Below are 20,943 nucleotides of genomic sequence, written 5' to 3' on the forward strand. Positions count from 1 at the left end.
GTACTTACTTATTCACATGTATATTATGCATTTTAAATTAAATATTTAAAAATAATGTTACTGAATGATATAATACCTACTTTTGACATGCCCTATTTTTTCAATAGTCTTAACTGATTTTTATTTTTAAAGCTTTTTTTCGAGATTAATTAAAAAAATACATTTTCGGGGTAGATTTAATTCCTTCAGTAACGTGAATTATAACAAATATTATTTTTAAAAACTTCAATATAAATTACTGACAAAAAACAAAATTACTTATTAAGGGTAATATTTATTTAAAATTTAATTTCAGAGTAAATAAATAATAAGATTAAAAACAATCATTGAGCTTGTGACTATTAATTAAAAATATTTAAATCTGATTAACCAATAACATTAATTACTTAAAAACTTAATTTGGGTAATCAAAATTTATTGTAATGTAATCAAATTATGTAATTGGAATTTAATAAATAATATCTCGCACAAATTTTTAAATAAAAAGTATACATATTTTATGAAAACGTTGCACATAAAGAGAGTACATGTAAACTGGGATTTTGTTGGCAAGATATTCTTCAGATATTGAGCCAATTAATTCATATGTGAATATTATCTAATATCAAATACATATTGAAAAAATTACTTTTATGTCACATCAAAACTAAATATGTTTTATATTTTTTTAATGATTTAAAATAATTTTTATGCTTGACATTCGAAACTGACTTTTTGGTGTGCTTTTCCCTGATTACAAAATAAATTTTGTAATTTAATATATTATATTTTAGCATATTATTTTGTAACATCTCATCAAAGATGAAGAAAAATTGGTGAGATGTAAAGAAGCTTTATTAAGCAGAAACTCTTATATTAGTATGTGAGGTCCAATAGATGTCTTTAGTGAAGTTCTAGTGATTCAAGAACAAGGTTTCTAAATTGGTTCATATATATAGAACTTCCAAGAATTTGAATAGTGTGGTTGTCAATAATGGGTAGAATTGGTGAACGTTACACGTGTGTAAAGTGATCACTTAAACCAGCCTATGACGGTCATCAGCCCCGTAAATGCCCAGACTTCCATATGTTTCTTCATCTTTGATGAGATGTTACAAAATAATATGAAAATAACTCTTGTAATTGGAGATAATCCAGATTTTGTGAACAAGTATTTGGACACACTCAAAATGTTATATTTTAGCTATATTTTTATAAATAAATACACAAATATTATATTTATATTCAAGTATGCCAATCATTACACTCCAAAATGGCTAGGGTGCCAGTAACTGAAATAAATACATAGTATTGCTTGAAACAAAAAGCAAAGAAAACATTTAAAAAAAGATATTGTGTATATTATAGGTACGCAAACTCGAGTGTCTTACACATTGTTGCTATCTTCCTCCGTTTCCTTTCACTCATAGCAATTATGCCCTTCAGACTGAGCTTCTTTGATTATGCAATTAGTATTTCTTGAAAAACTCTGTAAATGTCCAGACTTCCATATTCCCTTCTAAAAATCAGTTATTTTTCATCTGTCTTTAGATGTGTTGTAACATTTTAGTAATCTTTTAAAGCAATACATACAAGTATGTATATGAAGTTAACATTTTACTTTTAACTTTAACGGACTGCAAGTACATTTCCCTTTAGATATATCGCTCACTCCTTTCAAGAACGTCATAAATAAAAAAAACTTGATTTTTCAGGAGAACGTTTTTAAAGTTCAAACATAAAATACAATGTATTAAAAATAAATATCAAGCCACTTATTTAACTTTTTACTGTGCAACAGATCTTTTTAGGTAAAACCTCAATATTTTTTCTCCATTTGAAAAATATTTAGCATATTTAAAAAAATAATTAAACAATACCTTTTCTTCAAAATGCAAAGATAACACTTTCTGCCCTGTAGCGGGTAAATATTAAGTTAAAAATATGCCTCTCTTGCTGGGATATAGTACATTTTCTGGGCATTACGAAAACATGCATAACTCAAAATTGACGATTTTTGATTTATGACGTTCTTGAAAGGAGTGAGCGATATGTTACATGTCATAATAAATATTTTTTGGTATAATATTATAATATATCCTAATAAGGCAAGTCTTCAATGAGATGGATAATGTTACGTTTTAAATTTCATTTAGTTGCACGATTTATGATTGCGTTAGTTAAGCGCAAAGCGTAGAAATTAAATCATTAACCAAACATAAATCCATATTCATTTGACAACGCGGAGTTTCAACTGTTTAACTGTTAACAGTCAATAAACATAGATCATTCTGTATAAAGTCTTATTTAAAATTTCCATAAAGGCATGTTATAATTTTAATAAATACTAGAATTAATTATTGATGTTTATTATCAGTTTCTTAATAGAATTTCAGACTTTTATTACTTGGTCTACCAAGGAAATTAAAATAAAAACTTATTTATGATTTTTTTTACAACCACCACTGATTAATGATGGGCGATCAACTCATAAAATCAAATTAAGTAACTTTTTCATAAAGAAAAAAACAGTTACCATTAGGCACATCTTATCTGGAAATATCAATTTGTGACCGCCAAAGTATTTAGTTTTTTTAAGAAAACAGAACGCAGACACAACACAAGTATATGTACAATGTATGACATATGAAAACAAACCCCATTACTTCACTGCCCTGTATGATTTAATGTATCCCAAGACATAATTGCCTTGAATCTTGCATTTGCTTTAAAAAAACTGACGTCATTAAAAAAAAGAGGCGACAAAGTACTTAAATAAAATAGCCAACTTGTGACGTATTATGCTAGAAAATGCATATTACAAAATCATTATTAAAAATACCAGGGATTTTTTTATGTAACGCGGAGGTACAGCGTTCTGGCACCTTTTTTCACGACTAAATTAAAAACAAGTTAAGTTTTCAAAATCAATTAGACAAAACAATGTTTGCGCTTTGGTAATTACAATCTATATTTAGATAATTCATCAAAATGATAAAATATGGAATCAAAATGAATATTTAAATGATATTTGAATATATTTTTTTGAAGTAAAAAGCTTGACATTAAGTGAGTTGCGGGACCTATGTATTTTGTTTAAAAAAAAGCCCTGCAAAATACTTATAACATTTAGGGTTCTGTAACATTTATCAAAAAACTTAAAAGATACTTTGGTGGTTATGCATGGATATTACGTAAAATGTAATACATGATTCATTCTGATATCTAAGACAATCGATTGTTTTGTGAATGCGAAACGTGCAAATTATACGGAATGCAATTTTAACTCTTACCACTCTGTAGGCCAGACATTCTGGCCCATATGATTCTAGTAGGCAGCTCCGTGGGCCACAATGTCTGGCCTGGCGCAGGTATAACTTAAATCAATGATTTCTCTATCACCCAAGTTTATTCTGATAAATACAGTTAATCTTAATTACATGATCATACGAATTGCCAGACTGTGTCCCAAAATTAAGGAGCCAAAATATTTATTTTAATGATAGAAAAACGTCGCATTTTTTTGATCAGAGTAGCTGATCAGTTATGAGAAAAAATGGTCAGAGTGGAAAGGGTTAAACAATCGGCTGAATATCAGCCATATCCATTTTCATAAAAATTTCGATTGATTAAAAAAGTCTTTGAGTAGGTAGAGGTACCTATATCGAAAATGTACCCATTCATAATTTAGCGTTTAAATAGTTATCGACAGTTCGTTTTTGCATCAGGGTCCTTTGTAAGGTTTTCTCCTGGCTATGTTCTCGGCTTCCTCGATGGTGTCCGGCAGCTTGATATTCAGGGTCTCCGGAGATGTCAGCATCAGCAGACCAGAGAATATGGACAGACCTCCAAACAGGAAGGACGGAAGACCTGGCACGTATTCTCCCTGAAATCCAATCAAGCAATCGTATAAACCATGGGTAGTCAAACAAACCAGATTACAAGTGGCGTATTGCATGTTTGCGACCTCTTATTTTTTTAATAGACTTCATAGCTGAACCCATCTTAAGTACAGCTCATTACAGGAGCTTGGGTGAGGACCTATCTAGCATCAGATCTGTGTTAGTTCATAAGTTAGCGCATAAGGTAATATCAAGTGTTGCATTGCATCCTTGCGCCCGCTTGTTTTTTATGAAGTCTTCATAGCTGAACCCATCTTAATTACCGCTTATTGCAGGAGCTTGGGTGAGAAACTATTAAACATCGGATCCGTGTTAGTCGGATAGTCAGATAGCCTATAAGGAGCTCTCACGAGAGGTGGTAATAATAGTAAGGATAGGGAAATTGGTACTATAAACCAAGCTAGGACATAAAATGCTTAACCCTCTTCTAGTAAAACAGAAGGCCTATTGATGACAGTTCGCCTTCTCCTGAGGAGTTTCACGTGGTTTCCTCCCAGCAATAAGCAAATGCTAAGGGTTTCCTAATTGGCCTTCACTAGTTTATCCCTCCTGTTCCCAACAGAGATTAAAATAACATGTTTTTTGGCTAGAAGGAACAAAAATCAACTTAATAATCTATAAGCCTTGTTTATAACGAGCAAGGTAAATAATAAATGCAACTTCCATTTAAAAGTCAATAAGAAGGTAAAAAAAATGTACCTGAATTATGTAGTCCAAAAGAAGTCATATCAATAAAGCTGTTTTTTGAAACAGCAAATTTTTACGTGTCACAGGTAAAAACGCTTATAAGGTGTGTATAAGAACACTTTCTTTTCCAAACCACCATTGCTGTACCGTAGAACGGGGCTACTTGAACTTTGATGCGTTACTTGAGCCCAGTACAAAAAAATATTTAGATCGTGGTATCGATCGAAGTATCGTGACAATAAGTGTCACCTGTCAGGGAAACAATGAATCATGTAGATACATTCATTATTGTAGACCAAATACAGATTTAAAATAGTAGCCCCGTTCTATGGTATCAAAATTTCAAAGCAATCAGTGAATGTCTTTAGGAGATTTTGGACAAACAAAGATTTGTGTTTTTATTTTCATATGATAAAAAAATGTGCTTACTAATAAAGGCGTCTGGGGCGCAACAATGGAGCCGATTCGGCCAATCATGGAGCAGGTTCCAAGAAGGGAGTGTCTCAGAAGTGTAGGGAAGAGTTCCGAGGTGTACACATACAGAGAGTGGAAGGCAATGGTGATGAAGTACTTCCCCAGAAGATAAACGACCAGGAGAACCCATTTGGCATCTAGAAAAGAAAGGATGAAAACTATGACCATATTACAGTTTATTATTATTTATTATTATTTTGCATTAAATTAATCGCCATGAATCTTTTTTTAAAGACACATAATTCATGGATGCTACAGAAAGATAACATGATTCGAAGGTATAGCCTTGGTGACATTATCCATGATAAAAGGAACTACAACCCGAGGACGAGGAGAGTTGACCCCAACAGTCTATAAAGACGATTAGTTAGGATGGAGCCAGGAACAAAAAGAAGTTACACTGGATTAATCACCCCATGGATGATATATAAATATTTTAAATGTCTCAACTTGAGATAAAACATCTACAATTTTTTATATAAATTTGACTGGCTTAAGTGATCATTTAATACAATTGTGTAATGTTCACTATTATGGCTTGAATTGAACATCCATATTGCATTAATTTTGATATTTAAATATGCAATATCTCCTAAAAATATATGTGAACTAATTCAGAATGAATCTCAAATATTTTCAAAAGGTTTCTATGCTTCACAAATTACTGATGGCGCCACAGTAAGGTTTGTTTCCAGATATAATAATAATAATTTGGATAATTTAAAAAGCGCCATTGTCGTAAAATACTACCTCAAGGGTACTTATAAAAACATGGATAATAATAAAAATAGAATGATGATGATAATGATACACAAAAAATAGGACGGAGAAGAATTGTTTATTAAAAAATTATAATAAATTACCTTTTGGCAAGAGCGGGAAAACGATACACGCGATACCGCTAGCAGTGAATGCACAACACAGGGTGTACTTCCTCCCGAACCTGTCTAGCACCATGAATCCGGTAAAGTAAGCCGGCAACTCTACCAAACTAACCAAAACGTAGTTCAAATAGATGTTACCCGTCAAAGAGACGGCGTTGATACTCAATCCGTAGTAAACAAAAGTGCACGTGATCCACCAAATCGAACAAGTCAAAACTCTGACCAAAATCACTTTTGATTTGAAGACTTGTCTCATAGCAGATGATTGGTCCTTCTCTTCTTTTATATCCCGGCCATTCATCTCAATACCCGGATCTTTATCTACATTCAATTGGAGGCTCTCCATGGATTTTTCTGATAAGGTAACTCCGTTCATTTTAGCAGCATCTTTGAGGATCTTTACGGCCTTGTCGTACTCTCCTTTGCTGATGAGCCATCGAACGCTCTCTTGGATAATCCAGAAGTAGGTGATGAAGAGTAGAGACGGGGCGTAGATCATTCTGAGAAGATTCCTCCAGTATGGGAGGAGCCAAGCCAGGACTCCTAGCAGCATAGCGCCGGTGGAGTAGAACATGCACAGTATAGTCGATCCAAGAACTCGACGTTTTGGGCCGACGAGCTCCATACCTGGAAAACAAAACGAAGAAATGAACAAAACAGTAATATATAACAGTTACATCATATTTTTTCAGGGAAAAAAATAGTTTTCCATGTGTGACATTTCCTCGTATAAAGTATAAGTACTTATAAGTGCTTGTAAGAGTTTCTGTTGCTAGTTATTTTTTTTCTTCATTATTTTCCATCAATCAATAATATCTTTTACTCAGAGCTCTTTTACTTATGCAATTTGTATCCTATCGAAAATATTCAGGGGTGGAATGTATTTGATAGGATATTCTAAGAAGCTGGTAGTAGGACGGATGATCATGTTATCTTCACATAATAAAATATTAAGTTAACATGCAGTGTCCTATGCCCTGTCGGTTGTAGAAGGAGATTAGACAATCACATGAGTAAAATAATATACGTAATATATACTTTGATAAAATGGGGCCAAAATTCCACATCTATCAAAATTAGGAAAAGTGCACAAATAGATCTTTCAAAAACTAATGTAATATTAATGTTGGGTAGAATGGTGAACATTGCACAAGTGTTTACAGTGATCACTAGGCAAATTCCAGGCCGTAAGCATCACACTACTTTGGAAGTCAATCTTATGACGTTCCCTGATATGTTCCAGACTTCCATATTCTTCTTCATCTATGTTGAGATGTCATTTGTTAAAAGATTAATGTTTTTTTTTTACCAAGAATAAATCCAGCGCTGTAAACGCCAGAGCCGAGAGCCGGTTCCATGTATTCGAATATGAGGAACATGATATAGTTGTTGGAGAAGGATCTGATGAGGCCGAAGATGCCAGCACACGTTGCGGAGCCCACGAGAGCCACTCTCCGGCCGTACTTGTCGGAGATGAAGGCCACGAGGGGCAGGGCGCTCAGGAGGCCGAGACTGTGGACCGTACCGACCAGGGTTCGCTTCCAGCCTTGGCATTGGATCCCGAGCTGAAATGGTTTATTAGCGATTAAAACAAACTGCTTGCTAAATTAACCAGCGACTTACAGCAATAACACACTGATTTTTAACAGAGAAATTCATCATATTTATCTATTGATTTTAAATCAACAAAAACACATAAAATATTTTTTTGAATGTTTTACGCAGACTCTAAAGAAGTGATTATAACAAAGTTATTTCATTTTATAAAGTTACATAAAATATAATTATATTGTGACAATTGTTTCGCCTTGTTAGGGCATTATCGAAAATTCGTTTGATAATGCCCTAACAAGGCGAAACAATTGTCACAATATTAATTTTTTATACGTTTTTGTTAATAAAATAAAACAAAAATCTGTTTTGGTTTAAAATTAATACATAAATTAAAATGAAGTTCTACAAATTAAATGCCAAATCAATAAGTAACGTAGTTAAAAAAAAATCTTCAAGATAGAAAAAGAAAGCCAGGATCAGGGAAATATGCGAGATCTAAAAGTTCCTTAGGTGGGAAGGCAACGAAGGAGACAATGGTATGCGCATGTGAGGATAATGGAACCATCCAGATTCCTCCACATCGCACTGTACGGCCAACCCCGTGGTAGACGACTCCCGGGCAGACCACCAAAGAGATGGATCGATAACTGAGAATCGACATCGCAGGAGGCTAATCCCTCTTAAAAATAGGGCAACAAGGCCTACAAAAAGAAGAAGAAGAAGAAGAAGAAAAAAATAACTCTGTTTGTAGCTGTTTCAGCCGAGTGATGTATTAGTATAGTGTGAAGGATCCTTTTACTGATCGTCAGAGGTTTAAGTTTGTGCTTCTTGAATTAATATTCTGTGGCATATCTGAAACAATGCTAAGGTCAGTCACTGCCTCTGAACGCGTCTGACCCAGAAACGCAAATTCCATCACTTGCTTTGGATAATGGATGCAAAAAATGACAACTAGTGAAACGGGTTAATCGAGATATGAATCAAGGTATAAAATAAGTGAATTTATTATCTCAAGATTTTTAGAAGCTTTGATTTAGATGCTTGATCAGATCTGTTGTCAATAGATTCTGTAAAGAAGAATGTTACGTTAGAAGTGGTAGTTGGGATTACAATGAATCATTCTCATGATGTGTGATTTATTAATAAATTAGATGTATATGTATTTTCAAACCCTGATCCGTACCCCAAGGGTGCATAGGGCACTGCATCATATAAACGCAGTGTAACCTTGATCGTTAACACATGAAGGAAAGGTGATCAGCCCTCTGCTTCAAGTACCAGTCCAGGGTAATATTGAATAAATATTAGAGTGAAAAAAAATCACTTAAATTTATTTGACCCCTCTGAGAATCGAACCCGGGACCTCCAGAACGGTAGCCAAGCGTGCTGACCATTACACCACGGAGGCGGATATGCATATGTATGAATAATATAATTTTTGTTCGCCTCCGTAGTGTAATAGTCAGCACGCTCGGCTACCGTTCTGGAGGTCCTGGAGGTCCTCCTGGAGGAAGAGGTGAAGAATCGTTCAAAGACAGAGTGATGTGGCGTTCTATTCTCCCTACCTACAAGCAGCATAATGGTTAGTTAGTGATTAAAATGACAGCATTTGTATGCATGATTCCACTGTGTACTGCAAGTTCTTCTTCTTCTTTAAACCCTTATCCGCACTCCAATGGTGCATAGGGCACTGCATCATATAAATGCAGTGTTATCTCGATCGTTTATACATGAAGGAAAGGTGATCAGCCCTCCGCATCGGGTACCAATCCAGGGTAATATTTAATAAATATTACAGTGAAAAAACAATAAATCCAGGGTTACCATATATTCAGTAGATATTACAGCTTAGTGCAGGTTCAGCTTTCGCTAATAGGGGTTTTATTTGCTATAACTATATTCAGTCTCTTTTTTCCTTAATTCACCATTCGAAACGAAACTTCATTTCCAATTTTTTTGTACAAATGTTTAATTTTACCTCTTTTACGATGGACATTCCTTCCCCGAAAACCCACGAGTCGCAGCCGATGATGACGTCACGATCGAATGCATCTGGGCTACAGGTGGCGTTCAGGCCGGACCTCATCGTCATCAAGGAGGCATTGGATGGCCCGTATCTGTAGCATCTCCGGGGGTCCGAGCTAGATGGCATTGCATGTTGAAGCCAATCTGCTTCCAGGACTGTGGCGTCTCCTACGTCGCATTCTGGAATCTGACACCTGTTGGAGAAATTTAAAGTCAAAATGTGTCTTATAAGAATAATTCATTTTGCTGATACGGTTATTTATTTAATTTTTTAATTTACTGGGGATTTTTTTCTTTAAAATTTTATTTTAAATTGATTTGCATTGTACAAACATGACATGAATTCAAATATGGTCGATGGTTGCTTCGCATTGGAAGGGACAAGGTAGAAAGTGATTTAAAAGTCCAGGTGAAATTGTTTTACTGTAAAACCTTTATACTGTTAATTATTATTGTTTCTCCTGTATGTTATGTATATAATCTAATAATTAAAAAAAATATATTAAAAAATAAAAAATTAAAATAAAATATAAAAATTGTATTAACATGTTAGTATTCGGCTCAACACAGGCCATGCCTAAAGAGCCGTAATACATATAGTAAATGTATATATGAAATAAATATGTATCTATGAATGTATCTATGTATTTATGAAATAAAAATAAAATAATAAAAATAAAAAATACAAAAAATACAAAAAAATACAAAAAAATATGAATAAAATATAAATACAAAAAAAGATCCCACAAAGGCATGGCCTGTGTGTGGGTAAACAATATAATTTAGGTCATAGTAAAGGTCACTGGCAAGAATACAATAGATTTTATAAGAAGTAGAACTAGAATAAAAGTGTCAGTATAAAATACAAAAAATACAAAATACTTGACTATCAGAAAAAAAATTAAAACTTAACATAAAAAATATGAAAAAGTAAAAAAGTTAGCAAGCATGTACCACATGAGTGATACGTCTACAAGAAAAAGGAAATTAAATCTGTCTCTTCAAAAAACAATCCAAGCAAAATTTCAAATCAAAACAAACTTAGGTAATAGATTTATATTATCCACTGACACTTCGTGATGGAATTGCATTTTTAATTTATTATTAGATTAAAACCAATATTTTTAGCTTTTCCACTTTTTTATTTGACCAGCGACCGGGTTTCGTCGTTACCGACATCATCAGACTGGTGATGTGTCCAGTCTGATGATGTCGGTACCAGTCTGATGATGTCGGTAACGACGAAACCCGGTCGCTGGTCAAATAAAAAAGTGGAAAAGCTAAAAATATTGGTTTTAATCTAATAATAAAAAAAAAAAAAAACAAACAAACTTAGGTAATTAACATCAAACATACAGTCTTTGTGGAATAAATTGAACAGTTTTGGAGCTATGAAAAATGAGTGTCTTTGCGCGAGTAAATTATACAGCCTTTTTAAATATTTTTATTAGAGTTAAAAAATTCAATCAAATCAAATTTTTAAAAGTAGTTAGATTTACAAAGGTAGAGGATACCATGGATCGCGTGGCAAAACTCAATTGGCAATGGGCCGGACATATTGCAAGACAGGACCCATAAGATGGACCCCGAAAATTTTAAGATTCGAACAAAAGAGGTGTCGGAAGACCCCAAAATAATTGATCCGACGACATAATCTCTGTGGGGGGTAAAAACTGGCTGCAAGCAGCAACCAACCGGAGGAAATGGAAAGTAGGGGAAGAGGTCCAGCAGTGGAGATCAGAGAGCTCATGAAGATGAAGAAGAAGAAATTTAACAATAACAAAAGCCAATTAAATCATTCCACATATCGCTCACTCCTTTCAACAACGTCATGTTTTCGGAATGCCCAGAAAATTTACTATATTCAAGCCAAAGCGGCATATTTTTAACTTAATATTTACTCGCTACAGGGCAGAAATTGTTGTTTTTGCATTTTGAAGAAAAGGTGTTGTTTAATATTTTTTTTTAAACAAACTAAATATTTTTCAAATAAAGAGTTTTCATAAAAAGTCAGGTTTTACATAAAAAGATCTGTTGCACACTTAAAAGTTCAATGAGTAGCTTGATATTTATTTGTAACACGTTTTATTATATTTTTAAACTTCAAAAACGATCTCCTGAAAAATCAAGTTTTTTGATATATGACGTTGTTGAAAGGAGTGAGCGATATAAGAACACTTATATCGTAGTCATACAGGAGAAATTGACCAAATGCATTTATAACAAAAACATGATCATTGACTATCTGATATCTTACTAGCTTAATATTGCCCTGAAAAAAATCCCAAAGGATTTTAAACTTGTAAATATAATATATTGACTTGTTAAAAATGACTAACTGCATTGATGTTTATTTTCTTGCCAAGCAAAAGTGACTTAAATGGCCCTCCTAAACATTTTACGTTTTGTTAGTTGGTCACTTTCTTCTGTACGACTACGATATGTACAACAGTACAGTAAGAGTAAATTTTTGTTTCAAAGAATTGTTGGAAATATACAATAAACTCATTCACGTCTATAAACATGATCTAGTTGAGGAGTGAGAGTAGAAAGCTTGTTGATATTAATAATAGGAAATAGAAAATGTAATTTCATAACTTTCAAAACAAAACTTAAAGCTGGAGACACAAAACTTCGAAATGTGTTTTATTTGAAAGAACACTGCAATATATCGTTCCTTAATTTGTTGCCGACGGATGTTAGAGGTCAAAATAAAATATGGAACAAAGGAAAATAAAGGAATGGGTAAATGATCAAAAGTTAATTTTATGAGAATTGTAAAATGTACATACTTGTTCTTAATTTTTCTCCCTTTTAGTGTGTATATTAGGTTAAAATCGTAAAAAACAATTAAAAATGTATTAAAAAAGAACTCCACCGACAAAACACACAAAGTGGCTTGGTGGGTTTCTGCAAAAGAAATTTAATATGTTTAAAATTGTGATTGAAATAAATGTGTACAATTTATATAAAAAAAATAATAATTAAAAGATTTTTTCAAAAATGTTTAAAAAAAAGACTCCAAGAAAAGAACTACAATATATTACATACATACGAGTACATTACTATCGAATCTGAGGAGTTTTAGGAAAGGGTTTTTCAAATTGGTTGACATTCACGTGCATAATATTATTCTTTTAGATAAGGTAATATTTTTATTGCATTTCATCATTTGAATTTGTTTCATCTGGCGGGTCAAAGTACAATTTAAAACCTCTCGGGTCGCAACCAAAAATGATGTTTACTATTTTATTTTAGCGCGAACACGTCAAACTGTATAAACATTATAACTCGTGATCAAAATCTACAATAATATTATTCTAAAACACAACTGTGTTGATTTCTTTATGCAAAATAAATATATTCAAACATAATCGTGAGGTGTGGCGCCTGCCAACAGAATATACATACTTAAATATTTAAATAAAATACAATTACGTAATATTGTCACAGGAAAATGGAGTAGTTATCTTGATGAACTAAACGCACAAGTTACTGTCTCGTTAGTAACAGAACGCAGTAAGCTTAAACAAAATTATGAGAAACAGAGATTAAAAATACAATGCTTCAAATAATACCTGAGATAACAAATACAATGCTTCAAATAATGTTCAAAACGACTCACAGCAACACCAAACCGATTTTTAACAAATAAATTTACCATTATAATACACGAGGGTAAAACAAAATATACATGGGGCCGATAAACACAACTATGTTTAGAGTTAGGTCCTTACAATATATTGCCTATACCCAAATTAACCAGCTTCCTGACATATATTGTATAAAATAGAATCCAATCAGGGATCCAAAATAAATAACTTTTTCCAACCGGTTTTGACAAGAACCTTGTCATAATCAGGGTTTATGTACTAATTCTAAAACATTGAAATACTCATAGTTAGGTTACAGTTAATTACCCTTCCCTTACGATGCCAAAAACTTCCACGCACTCCGTACACCATATGAAATTGTGGCTTTAAAAACAAGAAAAAACTCCTAAATAAAAAATGGTTAAAACAAAGTTGTTTTATTTTATAAAGTTAAATTGATAATAATTACTCGTGGGTTAAATGTAATATTTGTGTAGAATGTTATTGATACACTAAAAATATTTTTTTAAAACATTACCTGTAAATGTCATCCCGAGAGGAGAATACGTAGTTTGTGTTATACATTCCACATAAAAGTATTGCAATGGATATCAGTATGTAATTCCATTTTTGATACTTCCCAAATTGTCCAATTTCGACTAATATATCGTCTAAGCTAAAGTTTACAGGCATTCTTGTGAGAGAAAAAAAACAGCGCCAATTATTAACTTAAAAACCACGAAAACACAATTTTTGTAAAGGAAAAATCATATTTTTTAAATGCTTTCAAAGAAGAATTATTTTGGTTTCTAAATTAATTTGAATTAAAAATCTTTTCACTGATTATGGTTCATATTTCCACATATAAAGGTAGGAATAATTTTTATCAGCTACCATTTTTCCAACAGGAGAAAATTTGAAATTTTCTTACTATATAAAAAGTAAACACCCACTTTCGTAAATGTTAAGTTTGTACTAGATGCAGCGCGTTCGCTCACTTAGTATGTACTGACTGATTTTATAAACTTATATCCATAGATGTGCAAACATATACATATTCGAATTAGGGCCGATTGATTAGTTTACTGAAAAAAAAAACACTATAAGATGGCTCAGGTTTAGTTTTTAAAAAAGCTCTATATTTGAATTGTAACTAATGGAGGAATCCATCGTTGCCATAAGTGAGAATTTTGTAAAACTACCATTACTACTACAATCACGCCTTTTCATTGCAGGGGTAGGTAGGATAGAACGCCACACTCTTCTGTACTGACATACACTCCTAGCTTCCTTCACATCCATACATCTCGTCACACATGCCCTTTGATTACGTAGACTTTTGACACCACCAAATTTTAGGTTCTGATTGATCTGGTCGAACCAAGTGAAATTTTCAATTCAAACCAAGTTAAGTTAGAAACATATTTTTCTTATAAAAAAACAATTTTGATTTTATCGTATAGTAAAAACGGGGTTGTTACCATACTTATCAATCGGCCTTTGTACATATAATTCAGGTTTACTTAGCTTAGTCCGGTTAATTAATTCCAACGTAATCCATACAATTCAGATTCTTCGAAACAAGTGTAGGACGAGATGAATATTATTTATGGATTTGTCACTAACTTCATAGAATAACATGTAATTTTAATTAAAAATGAATCACTTGAGTGATACCACTTTTGGGTTTATTAATGTAAACACGTCTAGTTTCGAGAACTACGGATGTTCTCATCAACGTGTGAAAATACAAATAGTAATTTTTTGCATCATTTTTAGTCGAAATGAGGATAGAAATTGAGGAAGTTAGAGCAGGAAATGAACTTTTATAAACAGATATGCACGCAGTGCATAATATTACAATGGGATCCTTCTAACAATAATTTGCTGTTTTTCGCACATTTCGTGAGATGTTTCGCTCGCATAAAACATTAAACAAACATGGCTAAACTTCCATCAAGAAAAGGCAAATCAGTTAGATAAGTCATCTTCGCGCACCTCCCGAGAGCCATCAAGCTTGCCTCTTTTACGAGACATCAAAATTCCTTCGTCCCATTTCAGATATTATCATTCGACTCCTAAAACACCAAAATGTTCATAAATTTTCGTTCATATTTTTTAAATCCTTTTAAGGGGTGAGTTGTGATCATTGCCCATTGGCTGAAAGAATTTATAGTTGCTAAAGAAATGTACCTAGTTATGTAAATGACCTAAGTCCAGGTCCAGATAAACTGGGTCACCACTAGTATTTACCATATCTGCAGTAACGCAATATACTTGTATGCACATCGTGGTGATTTCCCCATTTGACAAATCTACTAGAATGTAATGAAACAACATTGTTGTAAATGTTGTTAGATTTTACGTGCAAATTTGTTGATTGCCTGAATTCAAAGAGTAAAATGCTGAATTTATCAAAAAGTTAGTGGCTGGTTATTTTCATTGATTGATTCGGCAGTCACTTTGTGGTAAAATCTATCTCTTTATAATTTAAGTAATGAAATAGTGGTATTTACCAAGTAAAAGTTTTATTAAAAATGGCGGGTTATTGATTGTTGATACATAAGGGTGTACTCTCCATACCAAGTCTCTATTCCAAGTCTGCGCGAGAACTTGCAGACTTGGTATACCATTTTTTTTAAATATATAAGTTTATTAGAATTTTTCGAACAAATATTATTTATCACATCATTTTTCTTACTCCTCACCTATCAATAACTCTTTTCTTTTCATACCATATACTTCTTTCAAAGAAAAACTATTTTTTTCAATACAAAATGGTATTTTAAGTAAAAAAATACATTAATGTTACCTGGGTAACAGTATTCGTTAAGTCGCAACTTAATTTTCTCTAAATCCAGGTAACATTGTACGTAATTGTTTTTATTTTATTATTAAAACACCGTTTTTTCAGTGAAATAATAAGTTCTTCTTCGAAATAATTATATAATTTTTAAAAGAAAAGAGTCAGGAGTCAAATAAAAATTTTAAAAAAAATTCTACATGTATTCTAAAAAAATAAAAATCCAATATAAGTACATTCTTTAAAAAAATCGGGCGTAGAAAAACATGTTACCTCTTCCGCGGTTGGCCGGTGAGGTATCATGTTTTTCTATGAGTTTTGTCTTGGGGAATATCCCCTTAAGCGAGATATACTCGTTCCGGTACTCATTTAAAAAATCTTATTTAAGTCTTTGAACAAGACATGCATTTTTGACATAATTTGATTGAAATTTATTTTTCCGTATTGCTCAACACGTGTTTAATCGTTTTGTTAGTTTTGCAAAGCATCATTTTTTCTTCTGTATGGTGTTCTGCGTAAAAGACGAGAACATAATAAAAACACTTGTGTTTACGTTTATCCAGCGGAAATTGTAATTTAATTATGATTGTCAAATTAATATTAGTTTAATAGATTATTACAGATTGATTAGCATGTTAAATATTGTACATGACGTAAACCTTTTAATATACTCTATCGGCTTCCGGAATGTAGAGGTAAACGCTTTTGGTTACCGTGCAGGAGGTACCAGGATCGAATCCCGGGTGGTCGAAATGAATAAATGTGATAAATATTTTGTATACATAGTTGTTAGTACACAAAATGTACAAATTTTAATGGCAAGAAGAATATAACAAAGGATTCATTCAACGATTGACGTTCAACAAATTTTAAGGGCAAGGAGAATATAACAAAGGATTCATTAAACGATTGGACGTTCAACAAATTTTAAGGGTAAGAAGAATATAACAAAGGATTCATTAAACGATTGGACGTTCAACAAATTTTAAGGGTAAGGAGAATATAACGAAGGATTCATTCAACGATTGGACGTTCAACAAATTTTAAGGGGAAGGAGAATATAACGAAGGTTTCTTTTAACGATTGGACGTTCAACAAATTTTAAGGGGAATAAGAATATAACAAAGGATTCATTCAACGATTGGACGTTCAACAAATTTTAAGGGGAAGGAGAATATAACGAAGGATTCATTCAACGATTGGACGTTCAAAATATTTTTCCGTAAAATCTAATAACATTTTTAGTGCGTTGATTATTACGACAAAGTTATTACACTGCATTCAAGTCGATATGTCAAATTCTATCCATGATATAATAAAATAAAACGACTAAGTAATTTTTTCCAGTAACCGGGATTCCATTAATTTTATTTGACAAGTAAGCGGGTTTCGTCGCAACCGACATCATCAGACTGGTATCATGACATCCATGATAATTTACCCTTTTATTTAGCAGAGACCTTTTTATTTGTATGAATTATATATCTAGGATTTCCAAAAATTGAAGAAGTATGATTGTCAATGGTGAATGTTGCACTTGTGTAAAGTGATCACTTGACCACCCTATGTCAGATCATAAGCTTTGTAAATAGCCGGACATACATATTCTTTTTCATCTGTGTTGATGTGTCAAAATTTAAAAATAAAAAAATTCCACTGGTCATCCTTACTATCGTACTGGTGAGGTAGAATCGTCATAATATTGTAGGTCAATTACCTGTATTGAAGTCGAAGGATTTAGAACATTTTTGGGAAAAAAAAGCTGGCAAAACTCATCAAACCGTAATTAGAAATGTGATTCAAAGTGTTTATTTGACGCACTAGCTGCGAGCTTAATTAGGAAGATCTTGGGTATAGCTGAAAATGTTCCCGATATAGAAAATTGAATAAAGCAGGTTTGATAAATTTAAAATTAAAAATTAAAAAAAAAACATGAAACAAGTCACCTTTATTTTACTCGTTAAAAAGTAAGTGTCGTATGTTTAAAAATATATATACTTAAGTGCTTTAATTTTTTTTTGTCCGCCTCCGTAGTGTAATGGTCAGCACGCTCGGCTACCGTTCTGAAGGTCCCAAGGGGGGTAAAATAAAATATAAGTGATTTTTTCACTGTAATATTTATTCAATGTTACCATGGACTGGTACCTGAAGCGGAGGGCTGATCACCTTTCCTTCATGTGTAAACGATCAAGATAACACTGCGTTTATATGACACAGTGCCCTATGCACCATTGGGGTGCGGATAAGGGTTTTATTATTATTATGTTATTAATTTTTATTATCTGATTTTAACTGACTATTTTCTTAAATATTTAATATCATATTAAATTTTTAAGAAAATTTTATAATGTTTCTGTACAATTTTAATATTATAATATTAAAAATTATAGTTATTATTTGAATTAAATTATTTGTGTCGGGTTGTGGACTCTTGAGTCAGAGTTTCTGGGTTCGAACCCAATCTATCACAATTTGATACCAATTTCTAATAATGACCGGTTTAGGTTCACAGAAATACTATGAAATTCAAATATTGTTTTAAATAAAAATAATAATAAACACAAATATTTATTAACAACATTTTAAGTGTGTCCAACTACTTGTTCACAAAATCTGGATTATCTCCAATTACAGGAGTTATTTTCATATTATTTTTTGACATCTCATCAAAGATGAAGAAGAATATATTTCTCTTTAAGAAAAAAATATTCAAAAATATTATTAACAAAGGCAAGAGTCCTGGTTTCAACCCTAATGTATGGAAGTGGAGCATAGAGATGGCAAAAGAAGGATAAAAAGCAGACTTAATGCGGTCAAAATGAGATCCCTTAAACGAATGTGCGGCAAAAAGACGTGTGATAGATGTTCGAATAGTGAAATAAAGAAGGAAAGCAAGGCTGAGATAAGCATTATCGATAAAACTAAGAAAGGTGTGTTGAGATGGTTTGGACATGTGAATCGAATGTGTGATGAAAAAATAGTAAAACAAATAATGAGGCGAATATATTTGGAAATATAAACAGAAAAAGACCGAAGAAAACGTGGCGTGATCAAGTATGTAAAATACTTGAAAGCGGTCAGGTCAGGAGTCGTAATAATGGGCGAGTATGTATGAGGAGATGCATACATGTGGGAGTGGCGAAGAATGTTTGTAAAGACAAGTGGTGTGGCGTTCTATTCTCTCTGCCTATCCCGCCTATACAAGCAGCGTGGTAGTTGGTTAGTAAGTTAGTTTGTGAGTTAATTTAAATACGATTAAAGCATCATTATTGACTTGAAAAATATATAATAAATAGGTACTAAAATCAAACACTGATTTTTAGAGTTTACTAAATTGTATCTACACCTAGTTTTAATAAAAATAAAATTTGCATCGATTATAATGCCATCTATTCGATATTGTACTGATTATCAGTCTCTGCCAAGTAGCCGATTAGAATTCTTATAGATAGAGGTAAAAATATATAATTTTCAACGATAGATGTCGTTAAAAGTTATCTTATCAAACACATCACAATAAATGAATACATGAATACATATCGCTCACTCCTTTCAACAACGTCATAAATAAAATAAAATATTATTTAGGAGATTGTTTTTAAAGTTTAAAAATATAAAACAATGTATTCAAAATAAATATCAAGCCACTTATTGAACTTTTTCTGTGCAACAGATCTTTTTAGGTAAAACCTGAAGGTTTTTTCTCCATTTAAAAAAAATATTTAAACAATACCTTATCTTCAAAATGCAAAAACAACACTTTCTGCCCTGTAGCGGGTAAATTTAAGTTAAAAATATGCCGCTTTTGCTGGGATATAGAACATTTTCTGGGCATTCCGAAAACATGCATTACTGAAAATTGACGATTGTTGATATATGACGTTCTTGAAATGAGTGAGCGATATGTTTATTATCACCAAACCACTGTGCGGTTTTTATTTATTTATTTATAATTTTATTCACTCAGTCTGATTATAAAACACTGCGTTGCATTTTTTACCTGGTTCATAATAAAAATGAATCATCATCGGTGAAAAATGTCACAAAAGGAGTATAAAAAACAGCAAACATTATAACACACCAATTCAGTAGCCCGCTTGCAAACCACGTTAAGTTTTAAAATTATGTTAGAAATTTAGTTTTTTAGCCAATGGCACCAATCGGTAGAAAATAAAAATATTAACTCCCATATTTAACATAATCTGCCAAAACTCGTTAAGTTAGGAATAAAATGTAATGGAAAAATCAATACTCTTTCAAAACTCGCTATGCTGATCGATCACTTTCTAAAATGTCCAAAAAAAAGCTCAAATCGGTAGAAGATTTAACAAAGCCTTTTTTTAAAAACATAATGTGGTTTGCAAATGGAATACTCAATTAACCAATGTGTCAATATTGTATCATGATAAATAAACTAAAGCCACAAATCTAATCAAATCACATACATTCCACAATCCAAGCATTGAAAAATGCCATGAAAATGATCTCACATTTCCCTCTCTACTGAAAAAAATTATACGTATGTAAATATTTTTCTCAGTAAATAAGAAAGGAAATTTTGTCTGCATTCGTAATGTAGTGGTAAGTGCATTTGACTATCGTGCTAGAGGTCTCGGGTTTAAATCCCAGAAGGATCAAAATAAATGTTTAAACGATTTTCACTATAATAACATTAGTATAATAATGCTTTGGACTGGTACTCAATTTTTTTTTATGGGAGTTGCATTTATTATTTAATTTGCTTATTATATACAAGGTTTATAGATAGTTAAGTAATTTTTTGTTTCTTCTAGCCAAAAAATGTTTTATTTTAATATGTGTTGGGAACAGGATGGAATAATCTAGTGTGGGCCAATTAGGAACTTCTCAGCATTTTCTCATTGCTGGGAAGAAACCACGTTGCACTCCTCAGGAGAAGCCGAGATGTTGACTGACGTCAGCAGACCTTCCGTTCCACTAGAAGTGGGTTCGGCATTTTGTGTCCTAGCTTGATTTAAAACGCAGGACTGATCACCTTACCTTAATATAAGAAAAATATCTAA

At 32.3% G+C, this 20,943-nt stretch overlaps 1 protein-coding gene across 5 annotated transcripts in view; it reads right to left on the reverse strand.

Moving 5' to 3' along the window:
• Positions 1-2,426: 2,426 nt before the first annotated feature.
• The window catches only part of LOC148304506 (organic cation transporter protein-like), a 44,225-nt gene continuing 25,708 nt past the window's right edge, over positions 2,427-20,943 (reverse strand). For 3 of the 5 annotated variants that reach the window (XM_088268199.1, XM_088268202.1, XM_088268203.1), the window contains exons 2-6: positions 9,459-9,699; positions 7,236-7,491; positions 5,906-6,553; positions 4,998-5,179; positions 2,427-3,865 (exon numbers count right to left, since the gene is read on the reverse strand). In XM_088268199.1, the coding sequence (XP_088124325.1) occupies positions 3,704-3,865; positions 4,998-5,179; positions 5,906-6,553; positions 7,236-7,491; positions 9,459-9,699 (1,489 nt within the window). In that variant the 3' untranslated portion in view covers positions 2,427-3,703. Of the gene's footprint in view, positions 3,866-4,997; positions 5,180-5,905; positions 6,554-7,235; positions 7,492-9,458; positions 9,700-13,636; positions 14,110-20,943 lie in introns of those variants that run through there. The other 2 variants (XM_088268201.1, XM_088268200.1) reach the window with 2 other exon arrangements.

This window comes from Brachycentrus maculatus, unplaced genomic scaffold (assembly GCF_059751285.1).
Source record: "Brachycentrus maculatus isolate JH-2025_06_01 unplaced genomic scaffold, ASM5975128v1 h1tg000315l, whole genome shotgun sequence".
Lineage (NCBI taxonomy): Eukaryota > Metazoa > Arthropoda > Insecta > Trichoptera > Brachycentridae > Brachycentrus > Brachycentrus maculatus.